This window comes from Garra rufa, chromosome 7 (assembly GCF_049309525.1).
Source record: "Garra rufa chromosome 7, GarRuf1.0, whole genome shotgun sequence".
In the NCBI taxonomy this organism is placed as follows: domain Eukaryota; kingdom Metazoa; phylum Chordata; class Actinopteri; order Cypriniformes; family Cyprinidae; genus Garra; species Garra rufa.
This window is the reverse complement of record NC_133367.1, coordinates 25,398,469-25,423,819: the sequence shown is the minus strand read 5'-3', so window position 1 is coordinate 25,423,819 and position 25,351 is coordinate 25,398,469. Positions and strand designations below refer to the sequence as shown.

General features: G+C 36.0%; 2 protein-coding genes across 2 annotated transcripts; both read left to right on the top strand.

Annotated features, from left to right (window-relative positions):
* Positions 1-10,585: 10,585 nt before the first annotated feature.
* On the top strand, positions 10,586-11,363 carry cts12 (cathepsin 12). Its single transcript, XM_073844949.1, has 4 exons — positions 10,586-10,654; positions 10,747-10,915; positions 11,034-11,139; positions 11,264-11,363. Exons 1-4 carry the CDS (start codon positions 10,586-10,588, stop codon positions 11,361-11,363), a joined length of 444 nt encoding a protein of 147 aa, XP_073701050.1.
* A 628-nt stretch (positions 11,364-11,991) lies between these two features.
* lama3 (laminin, alpha 3) lies at positions 11,992-25,332 on the top strand. The gene is made up of 25 exons (XM_073844803.1): positions 11,992-12,293; positions 17,087-17,200; positions 17,483-17,601; positions 17,754-17,834; positions 18,765-18,862; positions 18,942-18,983; positions 19,173-19,324; positions 19,412-19,522; positions 19,641-19,752; positions 19,845-20,006; positions 21,083-21,279; positions 21,384-21,500; positions 21,570-21,724; positions 21,810-21,951; positions 22,052-22,151; positions 22,424-22,540; positions 22,803-22,973; positions 23,085-23,236; positions 23,323-23,511; positions 23,591-23,739; positions 23,832-23,994; positions 24,110-24,237; positions 24,346-24,484; positions 24,966-25,070; positions 25,146-25,332. The coding sequence occupies exons 1-25, from the start codon at positions 12,090-12,092 to the stop codon at positions 25,296-25,298; spliced, it is 3,372 nt and encodes a 1,123-aa protein (XP_073700904.1). The 5' UTR covers positions 11,992-12,089; the 3' UTR covers positions 25,299-25,332.
* The last annotated feature ends 19 nt before the right edge of the window (positions 25,333-25,351 follow it).

Here is a 25,351-nt window from a genome sequence, read left to right as displayed (position 1 = left end):
GGTTTTCGCCGGCAGTTTCCTCTAAAATTAGCTTGGGCATGCACAGTCCATAAAGTACAGGGTTTAACTGTTGATAGTGCTGTTGTTAGTTTAAAAAAAGTTTTTGCCGCTGGCCAAGCTTATGTAGCACTTAGTCGAGTAAGAACTTTGTCTGGCTTGACTATTCAAGACTTTAATGAAAAGAGTATTTATTGTAATGAAAAAGTTTTTGAGGCTGTACAAGAAATGCCATGTTTTATGGTAAATGATGAGTTATATTTGACAGCACAACAAAATACTTTTTCACTGTTTTTGCAAAATGTACAGAGTTTGCGTTGTCATAAACAAGATTTGAATGTTTGTGTTCAACAATTCAAACCTACATGTATTGCTTTAACTGAAACATGGCTGCCTGAAACATATCCGTCTGAAAATGTTCACTTAGAAAACTACACATTTGTGGGTCTTTCTCGTTGTGCTGCATACACAAGCAATCGTCCCCTTTTCAAGGATTTGAAAGCACAACAGCATGGTGGAGTTGGGTTATATGTAGCATGTGGTGTTACAAATACTACAATAACATTGCCAAATCTTAATTTGGAATGCATATTAACACACTTTACTGAAAATGACATATTGCTTGGTGTTATTTACAGGCCTCCAACATACCCATTGTCTGTCTTTAAACAAAATTTAGACAAGTTGATTCATTTCGTATCAACTATTTGCAATAAAGTTGTGCTTGTAGGTGATTTTAATAATGATGCATTAAAGTCCCAAACCATCTGCTCTTTAATGGCAAACAAGGGATATATTCAACATGTTAAAGAACCAACTACTGAGAAGGGAACCTTAATTGACCATGTGTACGTAAAAAACATTCAAAACTTTTCAGTGCACACAAATGTTGTGCCAGTTTATTTTAGCACACACGAGGGTGTATTATGTTCCTTTGAGAACACACACATTTAAATTTGTTGGGAAACTTGTTAAATGATAATGGCTTACAGGTTACACACAGGTGAGTGGGCTGACAAACAAACCACCTGTAGAAACACACTTGGCCATTTTACTGCTTGAGGACATAAGTTGGTCTAGTAATTTATCAACTACCATCATATCCCATTACTTTGTTTAAAAGAAACCTAGACAAATTTCTTGATTTTCTACAACCCCTAAGCAATACATTTGCTGTCATTGGTGATATCAATGATAATATTTTAAACTCTTCAACAATCTGAAAGTTTATAACAGACAGATGGTTTGTTCAACATGTCAAACAAAGCACAGCAAAAATGGCACATTAATAATTAATTTATATGTAAACACAACACACTATAATGTAGAATAAATAATTCATCCAATATATTTCAGTGACCATGAGGGTATTGTTTGTTCATTTACATATATTATACCTAACCAGGAATCTGATGAGTTCTAGTTTGAAAGCCTAATTGTAATTGTTCAGCTTTGTTTGGCACTTGAAGTAGAGAGGAAATCTATGTGGATATCTCTACTGAGCCAAATATTGCTGTATTGCAGTGCGTGCTCACTGCAAGGTAGAAATGTTAAAATGTAACATATTACACAAATGTCTTTGACAGGACATGGAAATAAAAATGCAACTTTGTAACACAACTATGACTTTCAAAATAATGGTTTCTTTTCCTGCATTGCAACAAAATTTAGATTTTTTAATCTTTATTCATATTTGTTTTATTACAGTTAATAAACATTTCAATAGTTGCATAGTTATATACATTAGGTAAACAAAATATATCATCTATTCTAAATGAAACAGTGCTTTGCATCCAGCCATGCAACCACTTCAGTCACATATGACATGAATAATTACCTTGTATGGCTAACAAAAATTACTTAGAACTTCCAATGTTACAGATATTAACATTGCATAAAATCACACCTAAACATAAACTAAAATCTAAGAACACTCAATACAATGATAAAAAATTGTTCAGCATTGTTTGGCACTTGAAGTAGAGAGGAAATCTATGTGGATATCTCTACTGAGCCAAATATTGCTGTATTGCAGTGCGTGCTCACTGCAAGGTAGAAATGTTAAAATGTAACATATTACACAAATGTCTTTGACAGGACATGGAAATAAAAATGCAACTTTGTAACACAACTATGACTTTCAAAATAATGGTTTCTTTTCCTGCATTGCAACAACATTTAGATTTTTTAATCTTTATTCATATTTGTTTTATTACAATTAATAAACATTTCCACTAGTTACATAGTTATATACATTAGGTAAACAAAATATATCAGCTATTCTAAATGAAATGCTGCTTTGCATCCAGCCATGCAACCACTTCAGTCACATATGACATGAATAATAACCTTGTATGGCTAACAAAAATTACTTTGAACTTCTAATGTTACAGATAATAACTTTGCATAAAATCACACCTAAACATAAACTAAAATCTAAGAACACTCAATACAATGATTACAAATATTTTTTTTTCTTTTTACTTATTAATTAAACTTTAACATGAATCTAATTCACTCTCCTAGATTTTTACCTTTGGTCCATAATATTACTCTCACAATAATAAAAATAAAATAATATAATAATAATAATAAAATAAGTATTCATTACATCCACTTTTATGTTGTTGCTAATGCAGGTTTTGCTTTTCCATTTGTGTAGTTTCAAAAAGCAAAAGACACTGGTAATGGTACTCCTGGTTTACTGGGATGGGGTTCAATTCCCTACGGTGTCCATGCTTTTTGTACCAACTACATACAACCATATATTATTTTCATTAGATTAATAACAAGTCAAGAAATACAACTTCATTTATATGTGCCATGGTGTTAGGTAACTAGGTGATTAGAAGACAATTTTCTGTTTAATGACTTGAAAGTGTTGTGGAACAATAAATGACTTGAAAGACTTGTGGAACAGCCCCACATTAAACATTTTAGACACACAAAGCTAAATAAAAGCGTCCTATTCTTGTATAAAAGAATGTTACAGGGAGGATTGTATATAAATGTAAGAACACAATAAGGGATCTGAAGGAAAGTGTGACTTTAGGTAAGCAAATAAACCTAATGCAAAGCCGAAAGAAAAATTTGTAAAGTATGGTTAAGGTGATTGCAAAAAGTATGAATAACATTTATGCATAGCTTTTGCACTTTGAGCATGTATTTTTTGTTTTTGTTTTACACTTTTCATTACTGGGACGATATATATATATATATATATATATATATATATCTCATCTTAAAATGGTACAATTTTCAGATGTTTTGAACAGATAACAGCAAAGTTTGTTTTGTTGTCAAAGTTTGTCTTGAAATTGTTAATTTAAATTTTATATTCAATAAATAACACTATGAAAATATTGTTTATCAATGAAGATAAATCGCTCATGCTAAAAAGTTGTATTTTTTTTAATCTTTTGCTATGGGACTGAATAGGACAAGTTCATGGTACAGTTCAGTAAAAAATAAATACAAAACAAAAACTGCAAAATACAAACAATGAAAGACTTAGTGACCCTTTATATTTTCTCAAAATATGAGACTCTTAAAGATCAGACATATTTATGAAGAATACACTACATATATGTGCATTTCTTCCTCAAAGATGGTGTGCAGCATAGGTCACAGTTCTCTCACCCTCTCTCCCCTCCCCCCTGCACTCTCTCACTCTGACAGTCAACAGACACTCAGGCAGAGTGGGAGCAGGTTTCTGATTTGTTTTTTGTATTTTCTTTAATTCACAGAAGCTTATATAATTATGATATTAATAGCACTTGCTCAGAATGATAACGTCTCTGTGTGAAAAAAGTTTTAAAGAGTTCGGATGCTGCACTTTAAAGATATTAAAAAATTACGCGCCTCTTTTTTACAACATCTTTAAAAAATCACCATGTCAACACCGTTCAAGATATCCCAAATCCGGTCGCAATTTAGCATCTTCAGAATCTTCTCTTCATGTTAAAAAAGTTTGGTGTGAACAGCTTGTTTTTCTTAGGAGGAGTATAAATTTGTTTACAGCCTGATTTTTCCAAAAATCCACATTCAAATAAAAATAGCCGGCTTCCTGTTGGTGTTAGCTAATGAGTTTAATTTAGAAAGTTGTCCAGATTGATGAGAACAATATATGTACAGAGTTTGGTGACTGTAGGAAAAACGAACCCCCCAACTTTTGTCAAAAGATGGCGCTATAGAGTGCCTGCTCCACACCCATTTATGACCTTTTGCCAGTGTCTAACTATCATTAATATTGATGTGTGTGTTGAGTTTCATGAAATTCTAAGCATGTTATCTGCCTCAAAAACACAGGAACCTAATTTTAAAGTTTGACACGTTGCCATGGCAACAGCATTTGATTTATCATCAAACCCTTTACATATTCTTATCGGCCGTGTTTTGACATGATTTTGATGAAGTTTGAAGATAATCAAGTAAAATTAAGAGGCTAATTTCAAAGGATTTTGAAAATGACACACTTCCTGCTGCCAGTTGGTGGCGCTATAACTTTGACTCATAATAGTCACATTTATGGAATCGGCATCATACAACGAACAAACTGGTGAAGTTTCATCAGAATCAGGCAATGTGTGCAACAGTTATTAGACACATCCTGTTCCTCATTTCTCGCCATAACTTTGTCGCCTTGCCACGGCCAAATCGTTCGAGATATCAAAAATCCCCTCGCAATTTAGCGTCCCCAATGTCTTGAGATCATGCTGACCGAGTTTGGTGACAATCCCATGGAATTCCTGGGAGGAGTACGTTAAATTCCAGAGCATGCGCTTTTTAAACAGCCCTAAATATCTCACTTCCTGTCAGGTGGAGCCTATGACATAGAGTACAAAAGTTGTTTGGCTCAGTGAGATCTATATGTGTACCGAGTTTCATATCAATACATGCAAGTATGTGTGCGCAGTACATCAAGTTTTCAAACTGTGTTCCAGGGGGCGCTGTAGAGGCCCTGAACCACGCCCGGGTCCCAGCCTCTTTGGCGTCCTGATGGCCGCAGATTCTGACGTGTGTGCAAATTTTCAAGAGTTTTTGAGTATGTTAAGGCCCCCAAAAGTGCCCGGAAGGTTGAAAAAAAAAAAAAAAAAAAAAAAAAAAAAAAAAAAATAATAACCCTTAGAAGAACAATAGGGCCTTCGCCCTTTTGGGCTCGGGCCCTAATAAGAATCCTTAGGAAAACAAGAGGGCCTTCGCCCATTCTGGGCTCGAGCCCTAAAAATAGTGCATACTATAAAAATATAAACATATACTAATATAATATATATCCTATAAAAATAGCTTACAGTGTAAAAAAACTTTATAGTCAAAATATAAAAGTCCATAGTATAAAAATATAATATAATATAGTGTGAAAAAAAATCTTAAACACAGGGTTATAGTAAAAAGAAATTGAAAGTATATTGTACAAAAATATAGTCTATAGTATAAAACATGTAATATAATGTCATGTAATATAATAGAAATATAAAAAATAGTCCATAGTAGATAAATATAAACATATACTAATATAATATATCATATCATATCATATAAAAATAGCTTACAGTGTAAAAAATGTAAACATGAATGTAAAAATGCAAATATGAATAATAGTACACAGTATAAAAATATAAACATATATTGTCGGCTATATAATATAATGTAATAAAAATAGTCCATAATATAAAAATATAAACATATACTGTAGGCTATATAATATAATATAGTCCATAATATAATATAATTTAAATTATAATAATAGCTTAAATAATCGATAGCTTACAGTGCAAAATATAGTCTATTGTATAAAAATATAATGTATATGTATGTGTATTTATTATTTCGTACAGCCAAGTGATTTTGTAAGGAAAACTAAAAGGCTTTTCACTATAGTTTACAAATATAGGCTATAGTCTATAGCAGTGGTTCTCAACTCACTCAACAGGACTGGAGTTGAGAACCACTGGTCTATTATAGCATACAATAAAATATATACATACAATAAACATACTGTAGGCTATAGTGTAAAATATAATGTAAATACATAACAGAAACAGTCTTCAAAAAAATTAACGCTATAGTACAAAATAGCCTAACCTTTTTATTTAATAAGCCAACGTAATTTTACAAGGCAAATTGCAAGGCTGTTCACCTGATGTACCAGACTGTCCGTAATGAAAAGCCCCAAAATATGATCTGCAGAGGCAATCATGGGATGAAGCGTAATAACGGGGGTAAATTATGACAGCATTATGACAGCACTGAAGAACACACAGCTGACTGAGATGAAGAAAGACAGATGACTCAGCAGTCACCCCCGTAATAAAGGCCTTGCTGTGGTTGGACTATACTTTGTGGATATAATGTCTGAAGAAGTACGTTCATTATATTCCAAACAAGAATCGAGTCAGACAAAACACATCAGGCATCCAAACACTGCTGACTCAGTCCTCATCCAAATATTCAATAACAAACCAAAACATGTCATATAAACCATTATATTTGATTTCCTAGGACGACATTTCGGAAAGTTTTGTGTGCAACTGTGTCAGTGTTTTTGGTGAAGTTGTTGGTTTAAGGTTAAATGTTTTAAGACTTGTTAATTAGTGGCTTCCTCTAGCAGGATGACATAGCATGTATAGCAAGTCTTAACAGTATGGACACACCTTCAGCATCATGGTATATAACGGAGAAGAAATGCTTCAGTTTCATCCAAACGGCACTCCAAACGCTCAGACACACACTTCCTGCAGTGCAGCAACATGTTCGGTAAGTCTGGAAAGGAAACACACATTTGTGTAAATATTATAAACAAGTTTAGTTGTTTAAATATGTATGTTAAGTATTTAGTTAAATATTTAAATTAAATTGCTAAACCACAGATGTTGACTAAATTGTGCGCATTATTTATTTGTTTATAAAAGTGAAACAGTCTAAGATAAAGAACTCACGAAATATTTGAAATATTTAGTTTTAAATATCACTGAATGTATAAACTTTTATGCACAATGTTAACTAAATTGGGCTCTGATTATTTATTTTGTAAAACTGAATTAGTCTAATAATAAGAACTTAAAATACTTTCAGACTTTCAGGTTATACAAAGTGACGCAGTGTTCGTTTTAGGCTTTAGGATAAATATTAAAAGCATATTCACTTGTTTAAATTTATTTATTTATCATAAATATTTAGTAGAATTGCTGAAACAAAAATGTAATGTAAAATGAGCTCATAATTTAAGTTTAAGAACTTAAACTTTTATTTAGTTAAACTTTCAGGTATTTAAAGTGATAAAGCAAATAACCACATGTTTATTTTGGACCTGCTTTAAATATTCTAAGCAAGTTCAGTTAAAATATTAATGTTAAATATTTAGTTCTAAATATGTATTGAAATTGCTGAACCAGAAATGTAACCTGCTCATGACTTTTCTTTTTTTTTAAAGTTGATCAATCTGCGAAAAAAAAATACTCTTGTATTTCTTTCTAACCTAAATTGTCGTTTCTAACCTATATTGCGCTCTATTTATAAAAGAGCGTAAATCCGTCAAAGATACCGGAGCTAAAAAGTCGCAAGCATGCAAAGCTTTTGTGTAGCGATTGTCTGCAAGCTGTGACTTCGACATAAATAAAACAGGAACAAAAACTTTATTGACTTAAATTTTAGTACTGAGATGCCGAGAACAAACTCCATTGAGGCCCCAGGTATAAAAATGAAAAAGAATGTCAAAATTATGAATTACAAGGGCTCTGACAAAAACTTTTTTTAAATGATTTTAAATAATTTTAAAATCATACCGATTATTACAGATCAAGTAGACCGATAACCAATATTTTGAACTGATACTGTATATATGTCTGTTGTAAAAATTTAAATGAATGTCAAAATTGTGAATTACAAGGGCTCTGACAAAAACTTCCTTTAAATGATTTTAAATTATTTTAAAATCATACCGATTATTACAAATCAAGTAGACAGATAACCGATATTTTGAACTGATACCGATACTGATACTGTATATGTATGTATGTATGTATATATATATATATATATATATATATATATATATATATATATATATATATATATATATATATATATATGTGTGTGTGTGTGTGTGTATATATATATATATATATATATACACACACACACACACACACACACACACACACACACACACACACACACACACACACACACACGTCTGGTGTCAAAATGCATGTCAAAATTATGAATTACAAGGGCTCTGACAAAAACTTTCTTTAAATGGTTTTAAAATCATACCGATTATTACAAATCAAGTAGACAGATAGCCGCTATTTTGAACTGATACCGATACTGATACTGTATGTATATATATATATATATATATATATATATATATATATATATATATATATATATATATATATATACACACACACACACGTCTGGTGTCAAAAATTATGAATTACAAGGGCTCTGACAAAAACTTTCTTTAAAAGGTTTTAAAATCATACCGATTATTACTGATCAAGTAGACAGATAACTGCTTTGAACTGCTACTGTATATATATATATATGTCTAGTGTCAAAATGAAAATGAATGTCAAAATTATGAATTACAAGGGCTCTGACAAAAACTTTCTTTAAATTATTTTATCAGCAAATCCAAGTCCAAGAATAAGAACTTAAACTTTAATTTATTTAAACTTTCAGGTATTTAAAACGATAAAGCAAATAACCACATTTATTTTGGACCTGCTTTAAAAATATTACAAGCAAGTTTGGTTATTTAAATATTCATGTTAACATTAAGTTCTAAATATATATTTAAATTGTCAAAACAAAAATGTAACCTGCTCATTATTTTTATGTCGCTTTTTAATTTTTTTGAAGTCATCAGTCTACCAAAAAATTATTTCTTTAATTATTTCTTCCTTAACTAACCTAAATTGCTGTTTCTAACCTAAATCGTGCTCTTTTAAAAGAGAGTGAAACCGTCCTAATAAGAGCTCATAAAAACCTCAAACTTTCAGGTTATCCAATATGATACAGCAAAAAAGGAGATACCGGAGCTAAAGAGCAAACCGATATCTGTTTTTCAGGACTGATGCTAATACCGATTATTACAGATCAAGTATACCGATAACCGATATTTTGAACTGATATAGATATGTCTGGTGTAAAAATGAAAATTAAAGGGTTAAAGTGGAGTAACCCTTTAATGGCAAAATTAAGAATAACAAGGACAAAATTTCCTTTAAATGCTTTTAAATGATTTTATCAGTTTTGAAAATGACCGATACAGATAAACCATAAAAATCCCTAATATTAAGAAATCTGAGCTCGTTTCGTCACTATGTTGTTCTTGTGAATAAAACACTGATGCCATGATGAACAAGTAAATTATTCAGTAAACTGATATGTTATTGCAAATATTATTAATATTTGCAATAACATATCAGTTTACTGAATAATTAAGTATACTTAAGTATACCTTAGTTTACCACTGTGTGTCCTGTGTCACCCACAGTAGCTTCTCTATGTCCAATTCTTAACATAACCGCTAGATGCTGCAAAAATGTACACAATGCATCTTTAAATGTAATTTGCCTTTTGTATAGATACACATCAAGCACACTGGGTGGCGCTGTTTGGTAGAGCGGCAGTGTTTGCTCTCCTGATGTGGGCACCTCTTCAGGTGGCAGCAGATTCAGAAGAGGAGGCCCCCCTCAGAATGGACGCTTTGGAAAAAGCTTCATCAAATATCCTACGATGAAGAGGTCAGTTATAATCATTTGGGTGTGGCTTAAAGGGACAGTTCACACAAAATTTTCATTTCAGTTTTTGGTTGTTAAGATGATAATATGCTATGCACTGCATTTTTGTGCGTGTATCTCATGAAGTTTGACTATAACTGTAGAGTGACGACGTTCAGAGACAGATGATCTGGGAGACCAACAAGCGAATGATTGAGAAAAACAACGAAGATTTCCACTTTGGATTGTCAACGTTTACCATGGGAATGAACAAATACGGTGACTTTGTAAGTAAAACGATTGAAAAATTAGACTGTTGAAATCATAAACATTGAGAAACTGTTATATACTTTTATTTTAACTTTGTTAAAAGTGGACGTATACTGACACCTAGTGGTGTGGATGTAACACCTAACGTTTCTCATCTTTAGACCAAGATGGAGTATAATCGATTGTTGGGCGCCAAAATTAATGGCCCAGTAAACAGAAAGGGAAAGATTGTATCCGCGCAAACGCTTCGTGTCAATGCTAACAGACTGGGATTGACCAATGTGGACTATCGAGCACAAGGATATGTGACTGAAGTCAAAGACCAGGTAGGTTTCTCTTCTGTTTTTTTCTCTCAGGGATATGCTTATTCTCAGCCATTCATGTACTGCTGATATTGATTACGCTGCTAAAATGATGGATTTGTCATGTCTTTTCAGGGATACTGTGGGTCTTGCTGGGCCTTTAGCACTACAGGCGCCATTGAAGGACAAATGTTCAAGAGGACGGGACAGTTGGTGTCCCTCAGCGAGCAGCAACTGGTGGACTGTTCCAGGTCTTTTGGCACGTATGGCTGCAGCGGAGCCTGGATGGCGAACGCCTATGATTATGTGATCAATAAAGGGTTGGAGAGCTCTGACACTTACCCCTATACATCAGCAGTAAGTGGTCTTTCTGGTTTTCTTTCTTCATATGATGATGATTCGGGCCAATCTGAATGTGTTTTTTTGGTTCCTTTGGTTTCTATCAGGATACCCAACCCTGTTTCTATGACAGAAGTTTAGTGGCCGCCAGAATCAGCGACTACAGGTTCATCCCAGCCGGAGATGAACAGGCTCTGGCTGATGCGGTGGCAACCATCGGTCCAATCACTGTCGCCATTGATGCCGATCATCCAAGTTTCCTTTTTTACAGTTCAGGTGAGATTTCACAACTATTGATTCTGTTTCACAAAGAAAATAAATATTATAATATTATTAAAAAAAAACATTACATTGAATGTAAGAATAAAATGTACATATATCTACAATATACCAGGAATCTACAAGGAATCTAACTGTAATCCCAACAACCTCAACCATGCTGTGCTTGTGGTTGGTTATGGCTCGGAGGGGGGCAAAGATTACTGGATAATCAAAAACAGGTAAGAGAACGGCCATCATTTAGGTTTATGAGTACATTAACACCCCACAAAAAAAGAAAAACAAACAAAACAATACATGGTAATTTCATTCTAGGTGTCTGATTTTGTCTTTTTCTTTTCTCAGTTGGGGAACAGGATGGGGTGAAGGAGGTTACATGCGAATGCTCCGCAATGGTAGAAACACTTGCGGGATCGCCAGCTACGCCCTTTATCCCATTGTGTGAGAAGAACCAGACATTTCCAAATAAAGACTTATGAAGTCTGAACTTTGTATCGGAATCAGTTCATTTTGTCAGTGGGTTTGTAAAATAGGGCACTAGAACAACTTTTTCACATTGGAGCCCTGCGATATTTTAAGGTGTGCTTTATCAGATTTTTTCACACAACCTCTCCCACTGTGCAAACTCACATGCGGTTTTTCACTGCATACCCAGGTGTGTTTGAGACTACAAGACTTTTGTTCTCACAATAGGCTACTAATGGAGACGAGGTCATGTGCTTAAATGTTGTGTCTAGTTGAGTGTGTCGATTAACCTGGGCTGTCAACGACAGGTTCGGTGCCATTGTTGCGCACTGTTGTGGGAAACCGTATTTAGCGCATTTCACACATGATAAATGTGCTCAAAAGTTAAACAAATAAAATGTTTCAAAAACAAATAAAGAATGCACATAATAAAATTAGCCATTGTTACTTCTGAGACATAAAACGTTAATTATTTACAAAGTTCCTTAAGGTCACAGATATACCTTGACTTTCCTATTGGTGGTGCCAGCATGTGTGTAAAAAATTACTGCCCTACCTCTTCTGTACACACTGCTATCACACACCTGGAGAGAGAAACAGGAAGAAACGGGATTTTGAACATTGTCAGGAGTGAAGACCACACGTAGGTTGTTGTTGTAGAAACTAAAAGTTGCAGTGAATGCATATATGGCATTTACATTTATAAATGGCTAGGTTCTTATTCCTGGGAGTCCAAATGATGTGGCCTGGAGTACTTCTGCTGTCCAGTTTGGATTTATGGGTATCTGCAGATGAACTGGGACGTCCAACGACATTCTGGTGGGACAATGACATTCAATTCAAAAACAACAGCAACCAACAGTCATGGAGGCATATTTTCAGAAAGTATTGTGATTCAACACACATTAAGGTAGGATTGATGTTGTGAAAAAGCCCTGCTGAAAAATAAAGTCCTAAACCCAGCCTGTTTAATTAATCTAAAAACCACTTAAACCAGTTAAACTTAGCAAAGTAACTTAAAGATGCTTGTTTCAAGACTAAAAGGGAACAAATGTTTAGATGATTGTGACTGGTGCAACAACTACTAGGCCTACCATATTATTCTATTTTAATGTACTTTCCAAATTCATACAGTGATTCGTTCACATTCGATCTTATCAGTGAATCTATTGATCGTTACAAAACGATTCGTTTGAATCAGTCCGAACAGTAGCCTACTTCACTGACTCACTGACTGAACCATCTCGAACATGCGCGATCCGTAACAACCCGGATTAACATCTCACTGACTCACTGCCACAAAAATACACTTATTTATCACAATTATACACAAAACCTATTGTAAATAGAAACGTATTTTAACATATGGACCACGCGATGGCGTAAGTGAACCAACGAATCATTTTTGAACTTAAGAACCGTCACGGAAATGACTCGGACTGCGCATATAGACGGAAAGTTCAAAACGTAAACCATTCATGTAGGCTATGCAAAGTCAATATTTTTGGGACCCCCAGGCCAAACAAGTTCAAACATGATTTTCGTAAGGTATGCCACATAACTGCTTTAGCATGAAGGCACCGGCACGCAGCCAGGATAAACAAACGCGAAAACTGCACCCACCGTAGAAAACATAAACCCTTATTTTCTGTCCGCATCTGTGCAGCGTTCAAGTTGTTAATCTGTCTTACTATATCAGGTTGTAAAACAACATCGTACCTTCAGGGTTAAAGTCCAGATTCCCAACTCTGATTTTTCAATGAGATCAAACCACAGCCACGCTGAAACTATGGAACAACTCCATAACGCTTTCTTATAAAGCTTTCGTTTCCTTCGTTTCCTTTTATTTTGTCACCTGGACGGTGTAAATGGCCACTAACTGTGGCAAAATATTAGCAATATTCTGTGTTTTAGCCAAAATAATGCCTATATACAATGTTGCCAAGTCCGTGGTTTTCCCGCGCAATTGGACTACTTTCATACTGTTGCTGCGGGTTGTTTTTCATGTCGGCGGGTTGAAGCGACCCCAATAATGCTCCCCTGGAATGCTAATTTTGCCAGAGGAACCCCACCACAAAATGTGCATTTTACCCCCTGGAATGCAATTTTTTATCATGGGACCCCCCTCGAAACACGACTGGGCTAGTTTTGAATAGTAATTGGGCGGGTTTTGTGCAACCCTGTCTGTATAGCTTTTCCAAAATGTCCATTAATTGGCGCAGGGCCGTTGCCAGAAAATTTTCATTGGGGGGTCATTTCGTTTTCATAGGGGGGCACAGTTTTTATATATAATAATTTATATATATATAATTATATATAAAACATTAACTTGAATAAAGTTCTAAATTAAAACATTTTTAAAGCATGTTTTTGCAGCGCTGAACAATAGCCGATCACAGACATGACTGCTAATAAGACTGTATGCGCAGCTGAGCAAAAGGAGAATGTTTTTAAGGAATCGCGTAGGCTGTTTACACATGCACTGTCTAATATGTAGGCCTATCGATACATCACTATAATGTTATATGCGACTATATACTTTGCTAAAACAATATTCTTCCATCTATATAGGCCTATAACAATGCATTTTGTAATTTACAACGAATTCATGACAATGTTTAAACTACCCAAAAAGTTATAGTTAAAAGTTCCTTCAAAGCATGTAAAAAATGTTAAAAAAAAACGTATTTACGTACTTACTAGTTTTTAAAACATTTGCTGCATGAATAAAAAAAGCTGCTATACACATATCAGACAAAATTGTATTGAGAGAAAAAAGAAGTTCCTTTAAATTTGCCTATTCAGACAGACGAACATAAAAATCAGAAAATATTAGCTACAACATAGCAGCTACAAAATTATAGTACAAATTTAAAAATAAACATTATGAAATAAATCACAAATTATAATGGCATTCGTTATAAACACCATACAAAAAAGTCTAACCATACGAATTTAAAGAGAAACTGAAACGTACCTTCGCATCTTTCTGCAAGAATACAAATATTTTCCACAGGCTCTGGCGCGATCGCTTAGATTTTTTTTCCTTAAAGCGGAACCAACTTAAAATGTGTCATTTTTGGTCCCATTGATAAGAATAAGACAATATTCCAAACTGTAAAAGGTTAATTTCTATTTGAACTCACTATAAAAACAGCATGTGTGAAATAAAGAAAAAGTCTTTCAGCCTTTTTTGTTTCCTTGAGCTTGCTGCGCGGTCACTAAATGAACTAGAACTCAGTGAAGACATGTCGCACAGTTTTTTTTTTTAATTTGGTTTGATAATATGTTAATTATTTAAGTGAAACATATTTTGTTTAGGACTATTTATTTTATTCTTTTATACCCTTTTTTTGGTTTTCTCCCCACACAGAATCCCATGCGCAGTGCGTGCCCACCTGCTTGCTACGCCAGTATGTTTCCATCCAAAGTTAATTAAACTTATGCGCAAAATTAGAATATGGCATAAAACATTTGCGAATAAAGCACTGGTACCATCCAGTGAGTTGAAGAGAACAAAATTGTCACTTCCTGATTAACTTGCGCTAAATATCACAAAAAAAAAAAAATTCTCCAATATAGGAGAAGGCACTATAGGCTATAGCCTATGATCATTCTTGTATACAATAAATTACGAGCTTCAGAGCTCGCAGACGAAACGCTGTCATGTTATTTTCAGAGCCTGCTTATAACGAAGCACTTTGAGACTTTCCTCAAGCATTTTAAAATGACGGAACTAGAATTTAAGATGCTGTGCAATGAGGTCGGTCTGTTGGTTGGTCCAGTTATGCTATCACATCGCAAAGTTACATGTCAAATTTTTGATGCGCATCAAGGAATGTATTAGGTAAAAGTGTTTTCATCGAGTTTATGCGCATGTTTTCTTACCAGATAAGAATTTTATCCTACTTAGCAAATACGTTTTTACGCGCATTTTTAGAATGTATGTGCATCTTGGCGCTTCCATCCAGCATTTTTATGCAATATCCAAAAATGTGCATAAAAAGGTTACGGAAACGATTAGTTATTAGCTTCATAATAGTTTACCGTTGTAGAGTGCGCTCCTTCACAGCTAGATTATTTGTTTGACAGTATTTAATGCTAGCTCAATGTTTTTCGTTCTCAAAAGTAAGTTAACTCGCGGTCATGGGCAGGGGGGCACGTTGAGTCACTTGGGGGGGGGGGGGGGGGACCGAACAAAACTCGCATATTTTGCTGATTATTGTCGTCAATTTATTGTCATGTTTTGGGTTGTACTAATCGGTCAGAGCTGGAAAAAAATTGGAGCACTATAGACTGCAAAAAGTTAACAAATCAGCGAGAAGAGTGCAAAAAACTGTCTGAGGAAAAGAAGGCGTTTGCGGTTGACCAAACTGAACCAGGATTTTCAAAGCAAGAATCTTGACAACATTCATGTTTGTTCTTATCATTTCTGGTCAGGTAGGTGAAATATTAGAGTAATATCTTAATACTGCTCGTATGTATCTTTACTAGGGGTGGGCATAGATTAATTTTTTTAATCTAGATTAATCCAGATTAAATCTTGGAATTAATCTAGATTAATCTAGATTAAAATAGCTAATTTGAATTCTGCTCAAGGCATTCAGAATATGTGTGCTACCCAAATAATGACTAAAAGTAAGTCTTCGAGAACGGGCCAGGTGGCGCATTAGATCAGGCGCTCATCTCCTGTTACCAAAATGCATCACAAACTGCTTGACAATTGCATTTACAACATAATTACCTATACAAACTTGTGTAACCAAGTACTTGTGCGCAAAAGGCTGCACGACGTGCGTGTTGCCGTTAAATACACAGACGCGCACGGGCATGGATTTCTGTGTACATAGTCTTCCATTAAACTGCGTTGCTTTTAGAAGCGTAAATTCAGTTGTTGCATATAGTTTAATGTCTTTATTTCGGGATTATCAAAGTAAATTATAACTCACGTGCCCCAGTAAAAAGGGTCTAGCAACGCACCTGCCCTGAAGCGGCTTCATAACTGCATCAATGTCAGCACGTCTCATTTGATGTGGTAATTTCACAGAAGTTGAAGACTCGTTCTCGCCCCCTACAGTGCAATTCGACTAGGTATACGTCATCCGCGCTAAAATATCAAGGTGAAAGTCATCATATCTTGCGTAGTTTAGACCCAGCTCCCAACCCAACTTTGAGAATAGATTAACGGCGATATTTTTTTTTTATTGCCCGATAAGAGTCTCACGTTAACGCAGCACGTTAACGCCAATAACGGCCCACCACTAATCTTTACCATCTATTAACTTTAGTTAGTCAAAATATTGCACCCTTTCCTGCTTACTAACCCTTCTCTATATGATTTAGTAGCTTACACATGTTTTTTTTGTGGTTTAGACAGCATAACCCTGCTGAAAAAAAGCTAAAACCAGCCTTGGCTGGTTGGCTGGTTTTAGCGCGTCTCCCAGCTTGGCCAGGCTGGGAAGTGGCCAAAACCCCTCTAAAACCAGCCTGCTGACCAGCTAAAACCAACCACCCAGCCTAGGCTGGTTTTAGCTGTTTTTTCAACAGGGAAATTAGCAGTAACATATATAGCAGTATATTACTCTTGCAATCCATAGTGTTGTTTACATCTCCAATATGGCCACGCATCCGGGTAACTTAACAAATCGTGACGTAAGTTTAAACCCTCTATATATGATCTGCATATTTTCCTCACCATTACAGGACTGTGATCGAGGTTATTACAGAGTGAGAAATGGACCACATAAGGGACACTGTGTGCCGTGCAAATGCAATGGCCTGTCCGATGACTGCGACCCACATACTGGAAAATGTTTGGTATTGTATTTTTTTAAATTTAATTATAAATAACTTTGTTTTGAGAATGTTGTTATCCCACATCTTTCCCTTAATCTCTGTTATTATGTGCCCTTCATGTTTTGTTACTATTTGTCACTTCCATGAAAGATGATTCACGGATTAAGATAAAGAATGTCAGATAAAATGAATCTCGCCCAGGCTTGTATTTTCATCCACCATTATGTCAGCGTTTATGAGTAACACATTTCCACTTTATTGTTTTGTGCCCAGTGTCACACTGAAATCATGCTGTATTTGCAGAACTGCCAGTTTAATACAGCCGGTGACCACTGCGAGCGTTGTATGGAGGGTTACTACGGCAGTGCCATTATGAGAACCTGTTGTATGTGTCCGTGTCCGTTAGCACACCCATCCAACAGGTCTGATATAACTTAATATACCTGTGTTGGTAAAATGTAGTTCTATTATTAATTTATTGGATTTTTATTGTTTAAATATTTTGGGTATTTTTATTGCTTATTTAAGTTTTAACTAATTTATTAAATTATTGTTTATTCATTTCTTTGTGCAGTTTTGCCGTCGGATGTCTCAGGGTTGGAGATGAGTTTGAGTGTTTGTGCAAACCTGGTTACTCTGGAGTTCGATGTGAAAGGTGCGTCTTTTTTAAACATTACCTACGCTCAATGGGGGTAACGCATTACAATTAAAGTGAGTTACGTAATCAGATTACCTTTTTCAAGTAACTAGTAAATAAATAAATAAATAAATAAATAATTTCATGAAGTTAGTGGTTTTAAGCATTTTACATTTATTCCAAAATAACCCAAGACAGTAATGATTTAAAAATATATATTTTATTTTATGTTTAGCTATTATTTTTAATAGTTAACTTTTAACATTTTTGAATTTTTATTGGATCATCAGTCATCAAAGCTCTGTAAATATTGGTCACAGACACCGAGGTTTACTTTAAATTTCACCAAGCTGATTACTCACTAAAAACTCACACAGATTATGTTTTCATGCTATTTTAAGTCTTATTTTGACATAACAAAGTGGTTCTGTCTTAATTTGTGTGTTGGTTATTTACTTTTTAAACTAGCCTTTCCAATAACGATAAATTATATCGGTCATTCAGACTGATTCCTTGAACATGGAACGTGTACGAACATGAAAGGCGGGATTTATCACATGAACCACATTCGAACATAACCAGTCATATCCAATCATATCGCGATGGAAATTCACGTGACTTTCCCCTATTCATTCTCAGTTACCCCTCAACAAACCCACAGCATGCTTTGGGGGTCTGTTAAAACTCAATGGGCTCAGGGGAGGTGAGAGAGCTGGGGACTCAAGCTGTACCTTTATCTGCTGGTGTAGCTGTTGGACAATGTTTCTTTAGAAAAACAAGTGATTTATACATGTTTTAAAGTCATTTAATGTATTGTGTAATATTGTGACAAAATGTCTCTGATATGTTCAAATTTACTTGTGATTGAAATAAATGTTTGGCCAAAAAGCACAAAAGTGTGCATGAATGGTTTTTAAGAAATGGTTTCTTATTCATTTTCTATTTTAGGTGTGCGCTTGGATACTATGGCAACCCTTTAGTGGAAGGAGGAAGTTGTCAGCCGTGTGATTGTGACCACGGTTATGTATGCGACCCGTTAACAGGCGGTAAGCAAGCCCTTCTGATTTACATAATAATAATAACAATAATATATAAATAGTAATAAAATTATTATTGTTCTCATAGATTGTTATGAGGCTGATGACCCGGATACTGACAACTGCCTTGGTTTGTTCCCCAAGACATTAAAAAAAAAAAAAAAAATGTCATAATATTGTGGGCCTATGTATTGCTTTATTGGCCAAATTGTTTGTTAAATTCAGTAATCATGTGATATTTCTTCATAGGCAATTGTTACAATGAACGACTGAAACCTGGACTGATAGGATTGACTAATTCTAGTATTTTTCCTGTTAGAGTGCGATACCTGTGTCATAAAGCTAATAGATGACCTTGACGCGATGGATGATGAGTTCTACAGACTGAAGACTCAACTTGATTCTTATAGTCGGAATGCTACTTCACACACAGGACTAAAAAATCTTGAAGATACCATTGCTGGTACAAAGGTCCCTACAAGAATCTTCCACACCAGTGTTTTGGAATGACATTGAAACACCAAGTATTTTGACGCATCGTTTTTTTCACTTCTTTAGGTTTTGGTCCACAAGTACTCCGAGACAGTCTTTGCATTGAAACCAAAGGTTTTGGAGCTTGAATCTGATCTTGAAAGTGTCAAAGAGGACCTCACCATTCTCAATGACAAGGTTCTGTTACTGTTTATGATGGTTTATCTTTATGTCGTCCATAAAATGGAGCGTCAAATCCATTGTCGTCATTAACTGACCTAGAATTACAACTACAACTGTCTGTTTGTTTCTACAGGCCATTGAGATGTTCTGTACTGCAGGTCAGTTGTTAAAGACTCTGGACCAAACCTATCAGAGAGTGGACAACCTAAGATCTGAGAGTGTGAAGCTTTTACAAAAGATACAAGGTGAAGCTGAACTTTTCAAAGCCAATTTCTTCTTGAAATGTCCTTCTTCCATCTTGCTCACCAGTTACAGTTCTCCATCTTGACCCATGTAGAGTTCATGGACGAGTTGAACAGATCAAACCACACAGGTGGGAACACAGAGGAGGCCACCAGGATGATAAAAGAAGCCCAATGGATGCTGGAGAAGATGCGAAAACAAAGCTGCAGGGTTCAGAGAGAACTGGCTAATGAGGAGCTCAGAAAAGCACGAACATGTGGGTCAATTGTGTAATCCTGGAGGACCAACGTCCTGCAGAGTATAGCTCCAACTTGTTCCAACACACCTGTCTGGACATTTTTTGGGGGATCTAGAACAGTGGTTCTCAATCCTGGTCCTGGGGGACCCCTGATCTGCACATTTTGCATGTCTCTCTTATTTAACACACCTGATTGAGATCATAAGCTCATTAGGAGAGGGATTCATGAACTGAACTAATGAGCTGATGATCTCAATCAGGTGTGTTAAATAAGAGAGACATGCAAAATGTGCAGAGCAGGGTTCCCCCAGGACCAGGATTGAGAACCACTGATCTAGAATACCTTGATTAGCTTACTTCGGTTTATTTTGGTTGCAGCTAAACTCTGCAGGACATAGGCCCTCTAGGAGCTGGAATGGACAACTCTGATGTAGGACTGTGTTCATGGGTGCCAAAACTAAGTCCTGGCCAATGTCCTGCAGAGTTTAGCTCTAACTTGCCTGAACACACCTGCCGGGAAGTTCTAGTGTGCCTAGTAAGAGCTTAATTAGTTGTTTCAGGTGTGTCTAATTGGGGTTGGAATTAAACTCTGCAAGACACCGGCCCTCCAAGAATAGGTTTGGTCACCCATGACTTTGTTTTAGGTATCTTAGTAGTGACCAAGCTCCTATATCTAGGGTGCCCCAACTCGGTCTTGGATGGCCGGTGTCCTGCAGAGTTAAGCTCCAACTTGCCTCAACACACTTGCCAGAAAGTTCTAGAATGTCTAGCAAGAGCTTGATTAGCTGGTTCAGGTATGTCTAATTAGGGTTGGAGCTAAACTCTGCAGGACACCGGTCCTCCAGGACTGTGTTTGGGCACCCCTGACCTTGTTTTAGGTTCCTCAGTAGTGCCCAAACTCGGTCTTAGAGGGCCGGTGTCCTGCAGAGTTTAGCTCCAACTTGCCTCAACACACCTGCTGAGAAGTTCTAGTATGCCTAGTAAGAGCTTGATTAGCTGGTTCAGGTGTATCTAATTGAGGCTGGAGCTAAATTCCGCAGGACACCGGACACCCCTATCCTATGTGGTTTAAAGCATGCTTGTTTGTCTTACAGTACTCAACCTCATCTTGAACGACCTGATGGTTCCTCTGAATGGCTCCTTGGTTGTAACTGATCGTATTAGACAAAAACTCATGGATCAGGCAGAAGATCTTAGAGATATACAAGAGGCACTTATAGACGCACGACTTGACGTGATCAAGGCCAATGGTGTCAATAAACTCAACGAGGAACAGCTGAGAAACATTTTGGTAATCAAATAATAGTTGGCGCCTATCCTCAATAATGTCTTGGAGAACCACCGCTGTTTAACATCTGCATTTGTTTACAAATTTATTGATTGTTTGTTCAACAGAAACAGATAAAGGTATTGGGGAAAAATCAAGGAAATATCCTGGCCAATGTGGACATGACCAGAAGGACACTAAAAGAGACATCGGATCTCCAGAAAATGATGGCTGACCTAACAAAGGTGACAAATAATGATATTCTTTTGTAAGACCCTCACTACTTTGGATACTTACCTTTCATCCTCTGCCAGGAAATCACTCATCTAGCGGCTAGGATTGATGGAGCAAAAAACGAACTAGACGCAAAACTCAAGCTGCTCTCTGATGCTACTGCTAAGGCGGGAATTGTGAGACGGGCTGAGGAGCATGCGCAAGAACTTATGAAGCTGGCTATGGACTTTCAAATGTACGTCACAAGATCCTGAAACCATATTATTTTTTTTATTTTTTTATTTTTTTAAGATGCCTTAATAACTGAATGTGTCTTGTAGGGTCATACTGAACATCACCAACTCAACAGCTGTTCAGAAAGCAGTCGAAGCCATCAAATCATTTACAGATGTCATTGATGCCATAAAGGAGGCAGAAGCTGCTGCCAAACATGCTAAAGCAGCAGCAGACCAGGCTTTCGAGGTATAACAGATGATAAATAGCTGATCATAATCAAACCCAAAATCTTCTCTTTCTTCATAAATCAAATTAACTTTTTTTTTCAATTCATTTCATGTCCCAGGATGTCAGAGGACAAGATCTCCAAAATAAAGCCAATGACTTAAAAAACCTTGCAAATACTTTGCTGGTGGAAGCCAAGGAAGCGGGGATACAGCTAGAAGGTTGCCATTTTCACATTTAATGCAACTGCAGCAAATTATTGACCTAGAGAGCCCAGAGAAATGTACTGCAGTGTTTTTTTTTTTTTTTTTTTTTTGTTGTTGTTTCAGAGATTGACTGAAAACCCTAGAAATACTTTTAAGGCCATAAGTCAAACAGGCCCACCAAGTTTCATTCCAATTTCAGTGCTACATGCTTGAAACCCTAATCATATTAATTCATGTGTTTTTCATTGACATGTTGTGCTGTTTAGTAACAAAACTGATGTCTACAGATGTCACACAAAAATGTGAAGCTTACAAGAACCTGATCCAGCAGGCCAAAGACAAACAGAACGAGCTGAAGCAAGTCTTGCAAGATGTGTTAGGGAGGATGAACAGCATCAAAAGGGGTAAGAAACTCCATTTTGTTCAAACTTTTCCACACAATGAATATCTCCTTGTTCTTGTCCAGGGGTCTCCAAACTTGGTCATGGAGGGCCAGTGTCCTGCAGAATTTAGCTCCAACCCTACATAAAAACACCTAAACCAGCTAATCAAGGTTTCATTAGACATAATAGAAACTTTCAGGCAGGTGTGTTAAGGCAAGTTGGAGCTAAACTCTGCCCCCTGGTCTTGTCAGATGAACACTTGGTGGTTTAATTTTTATTTTAGATGATATTCACGTCCTCATCAACCAAGCCAAGGAAGGTGCTGCAGATGTGAATGCCACAGCAAGTGTTGCAGTAACAAGAATGCAAAACATCAGCGACGAACTTAGCAAAATTAAGATTTCCACTCAAGATTCAAACCTGAACAACTTACTTGATGGCATCAACAAAACATGTCAGTCTCCTCAATTCCTCTTTCCAGAAACCTACGAGTTGATTGAATATTAGGTTTTTCATTAATTCAGAGGAACATCACTACATGCTCAATCTACTTAATCCTTCACAGTGTCAGAACTGGATCAGTCTTTCCCTTCACTCACTGACAAACTGACCAAAGTGGAGAACCAAAGTGAGCACCTACCTAGTTCAGCCAACATCTCCAACAGCATCCAGAGAATCAAAGACTTGATCGAACAGACCAGAGACGCAGCCAACAGGGTAAGTTCTCAAGAAAGCAGTTGGAGATGTTTCTCCAACAGCCTCCAGATGTTTATCCTCCAGATGCTTCTCTCTTACGTTCCTAGATCAGGGGGCCGATCTTGTTTTCTGGTGAAGCACACATTGAACTTCGACCTCCTAAAGACCTGGAAGACTTCAGAGCCTTCACAGCTCTTAATCTTACTCTGCACCAACCAAAACCTCGAGGAGATGGAAGACGTAGACGCCAACTGGGTGAAGACAACCAGTTTGTTTTTTATCTTGGAAATAAGCATGTGAGGAAAACTTTCGCTACTTCTTTAATTAGGGATGCATGTAGGGCATTGTTTTACTTGTAGTTCTTTTAATCCACAGACAATCAGGGATTTCATTGGCCTGGTTGTGAAGAATGATGTCCTGTTTTGTGTCTACAAAGTGGGTGGCCATTTTTATGAGATCGAGACCAGTGAAATCACCAAGTCCAGCAATGACAAAGCTTTTATGGATAGGGTGGATTTCCGAAGGTACACCATTCGTCATTTTACTGTAGATCTCCACAGATTATGTGCATTTGCATTTCTGAAACCATTTGTGCCTTTTTTAATTTTCAAATCAGAGTTTATCAAGATGCGCAGGTCATATACACTGAGACTTTTACTTCAACTGAACCTAAAAAGCTGCCACCAATGATTAATAAGCCTAAAGACATGAATGGATTGCTCGATCTGGATCCCAATGAGGTCGTCTTATACGTGGGTGGATACCCCAAAGATTTTAAGGTAAGCAAGTCAACAAAAGAGTTGAGCCTTTTTCGGCTGTACTTTTGTCAAACTATCCTTTTAAGATTAAAAAAACATGTTTACCCCTCTCTATGTTCTGACTTTGGCCTTCTAGCCACCTGAAGAGATTCGGTACCCAGGATACAAGGGCTGTATTGAGTTTTCTACGTTAAATGATCGTATTCTTGGCTTGTACAACTTTCAGCGTGCCATCAACGTCACGAAAAACGACATGTGTCGAAGGTACTTGATAATGTTATCTTAAACCATCAGACATTTTTTATTCTTGCAGATGAGGTCTTGATCTCTACTTCAAAGTTTGAATTCATTGTTCCTATATTCCGTCCCTAGGGGTAAAGTTAACACATTGGGGGATTATTTTGATGGCACAGGTTATGGAAAGGTTGAAGTATTAAGCTGGAGCTCTTTTATTAAGTTCTTTGTTACGAGTCATCAAATGGATGCAGTGCTTTTTTACATGGGAAATGAGGTAAAAACTTGGTTATGAAAAGACTTGATTCACATAGCCAAATTTAACACATCGTACCACCACAGAATCACAAAAATCTAGCATTTGAATCCAGATATTTAAAAAATGACAAGAATTTCTTGATGGTTAATGTCAGAAAATGTGAATTTAATAGGATAGTTCAGCCAAAAATGAAAATTACCCATTGATTTACTCACCCTCAAGCCATTCTAGGCGTATATGACTTTCTTCCGTGTGGAGCACTTTTTATGGTGGATGGGTGCACTTTATTGGGTTTCAAAATCTCAACAGCCATTCACTGCTATTATAAAGCTTGGAAGATTCAGGACATTTTTTTTTTCAACTCCAACTGTATTGGTCTGAAAGAAGAAAGTCATATACACGTAGAATGTCTTGAGGGTGAGTAAATCATGGGGTAATTTTCATTTTGGGTATCTATCTATTTAACTATCCTTATAAGTGATTTTTTTTTTGTTTACAGAACTTGTACTTCGTAGTTACATTGGAAGGAGGCTATATTATTTTGCGAGGACAAAATGAGGACAGAATAATTTTTGAAAAGTCCAAAGTAAAAGTATTTCCCCAAGTAAGTAACTATTTCTGTATTATATATTACTTATTGTATATCTATGTCTAATACATATCCCATTTCTCCCTTTAGACAAACTTCATCCAGATCAGAATGACTCTGAGTGATCGTAGACCAACAATGATAACTGTGACAGACTACGTCAACGTTTTTTTGGGATACGTCAGAGGGCTCTTCAAGGAGGCCTACATTGGGGGTGTTCCAGTAGCAGTTCGGGAAAAGTAGTTTAATTTTCTTTTATGCTTGTTTATTAGTGCATTTCTTTAGCTTTTCATGAT

Coding starts and splice junctions, on each gene's coding strand:
- cts12 (XM_073844949.1), top strand. CDS start 10,586: ATGGCGAACGCCTATGATTATGTGATCAATAAAGGGTTGGAGAGCTCT. Junction 10,916..11,033: donor TTTCCTTTTTTACAGTTCAG/GTGAGATTTCAC, acceptor ACAATATACCAG/GAATCTACAAGGAATCTAAC. Junction 11,140..11,263: donor TACTGGATAATCAAAAACAG/GTAAGAGAACGG, acceptor TTCTTTTCTCAG/TTGGGGAACAGGATGGGGTG.
- lama3 (XM_073844803.1), top strand. CDS start 12,090: ATGGCTAGGTTCTTATTCCTGGGAGTCCAAATGATGTGGCCTGGAGTA. Junction 17,835..18,764: donor TCTGGAGTTCGATGTGAAAG/GTGCGTCTTTTT, acceptor TTTCTATTTTAG/GTGTGCGCTTGGATACTATG. Junction 21,952..22,051: donor CAGCAGACCAGGCTTTCGAG/GTATAACAGATG, acceptor TTCATGTCCCAG/GATGTCAGAGGACAAGATCT.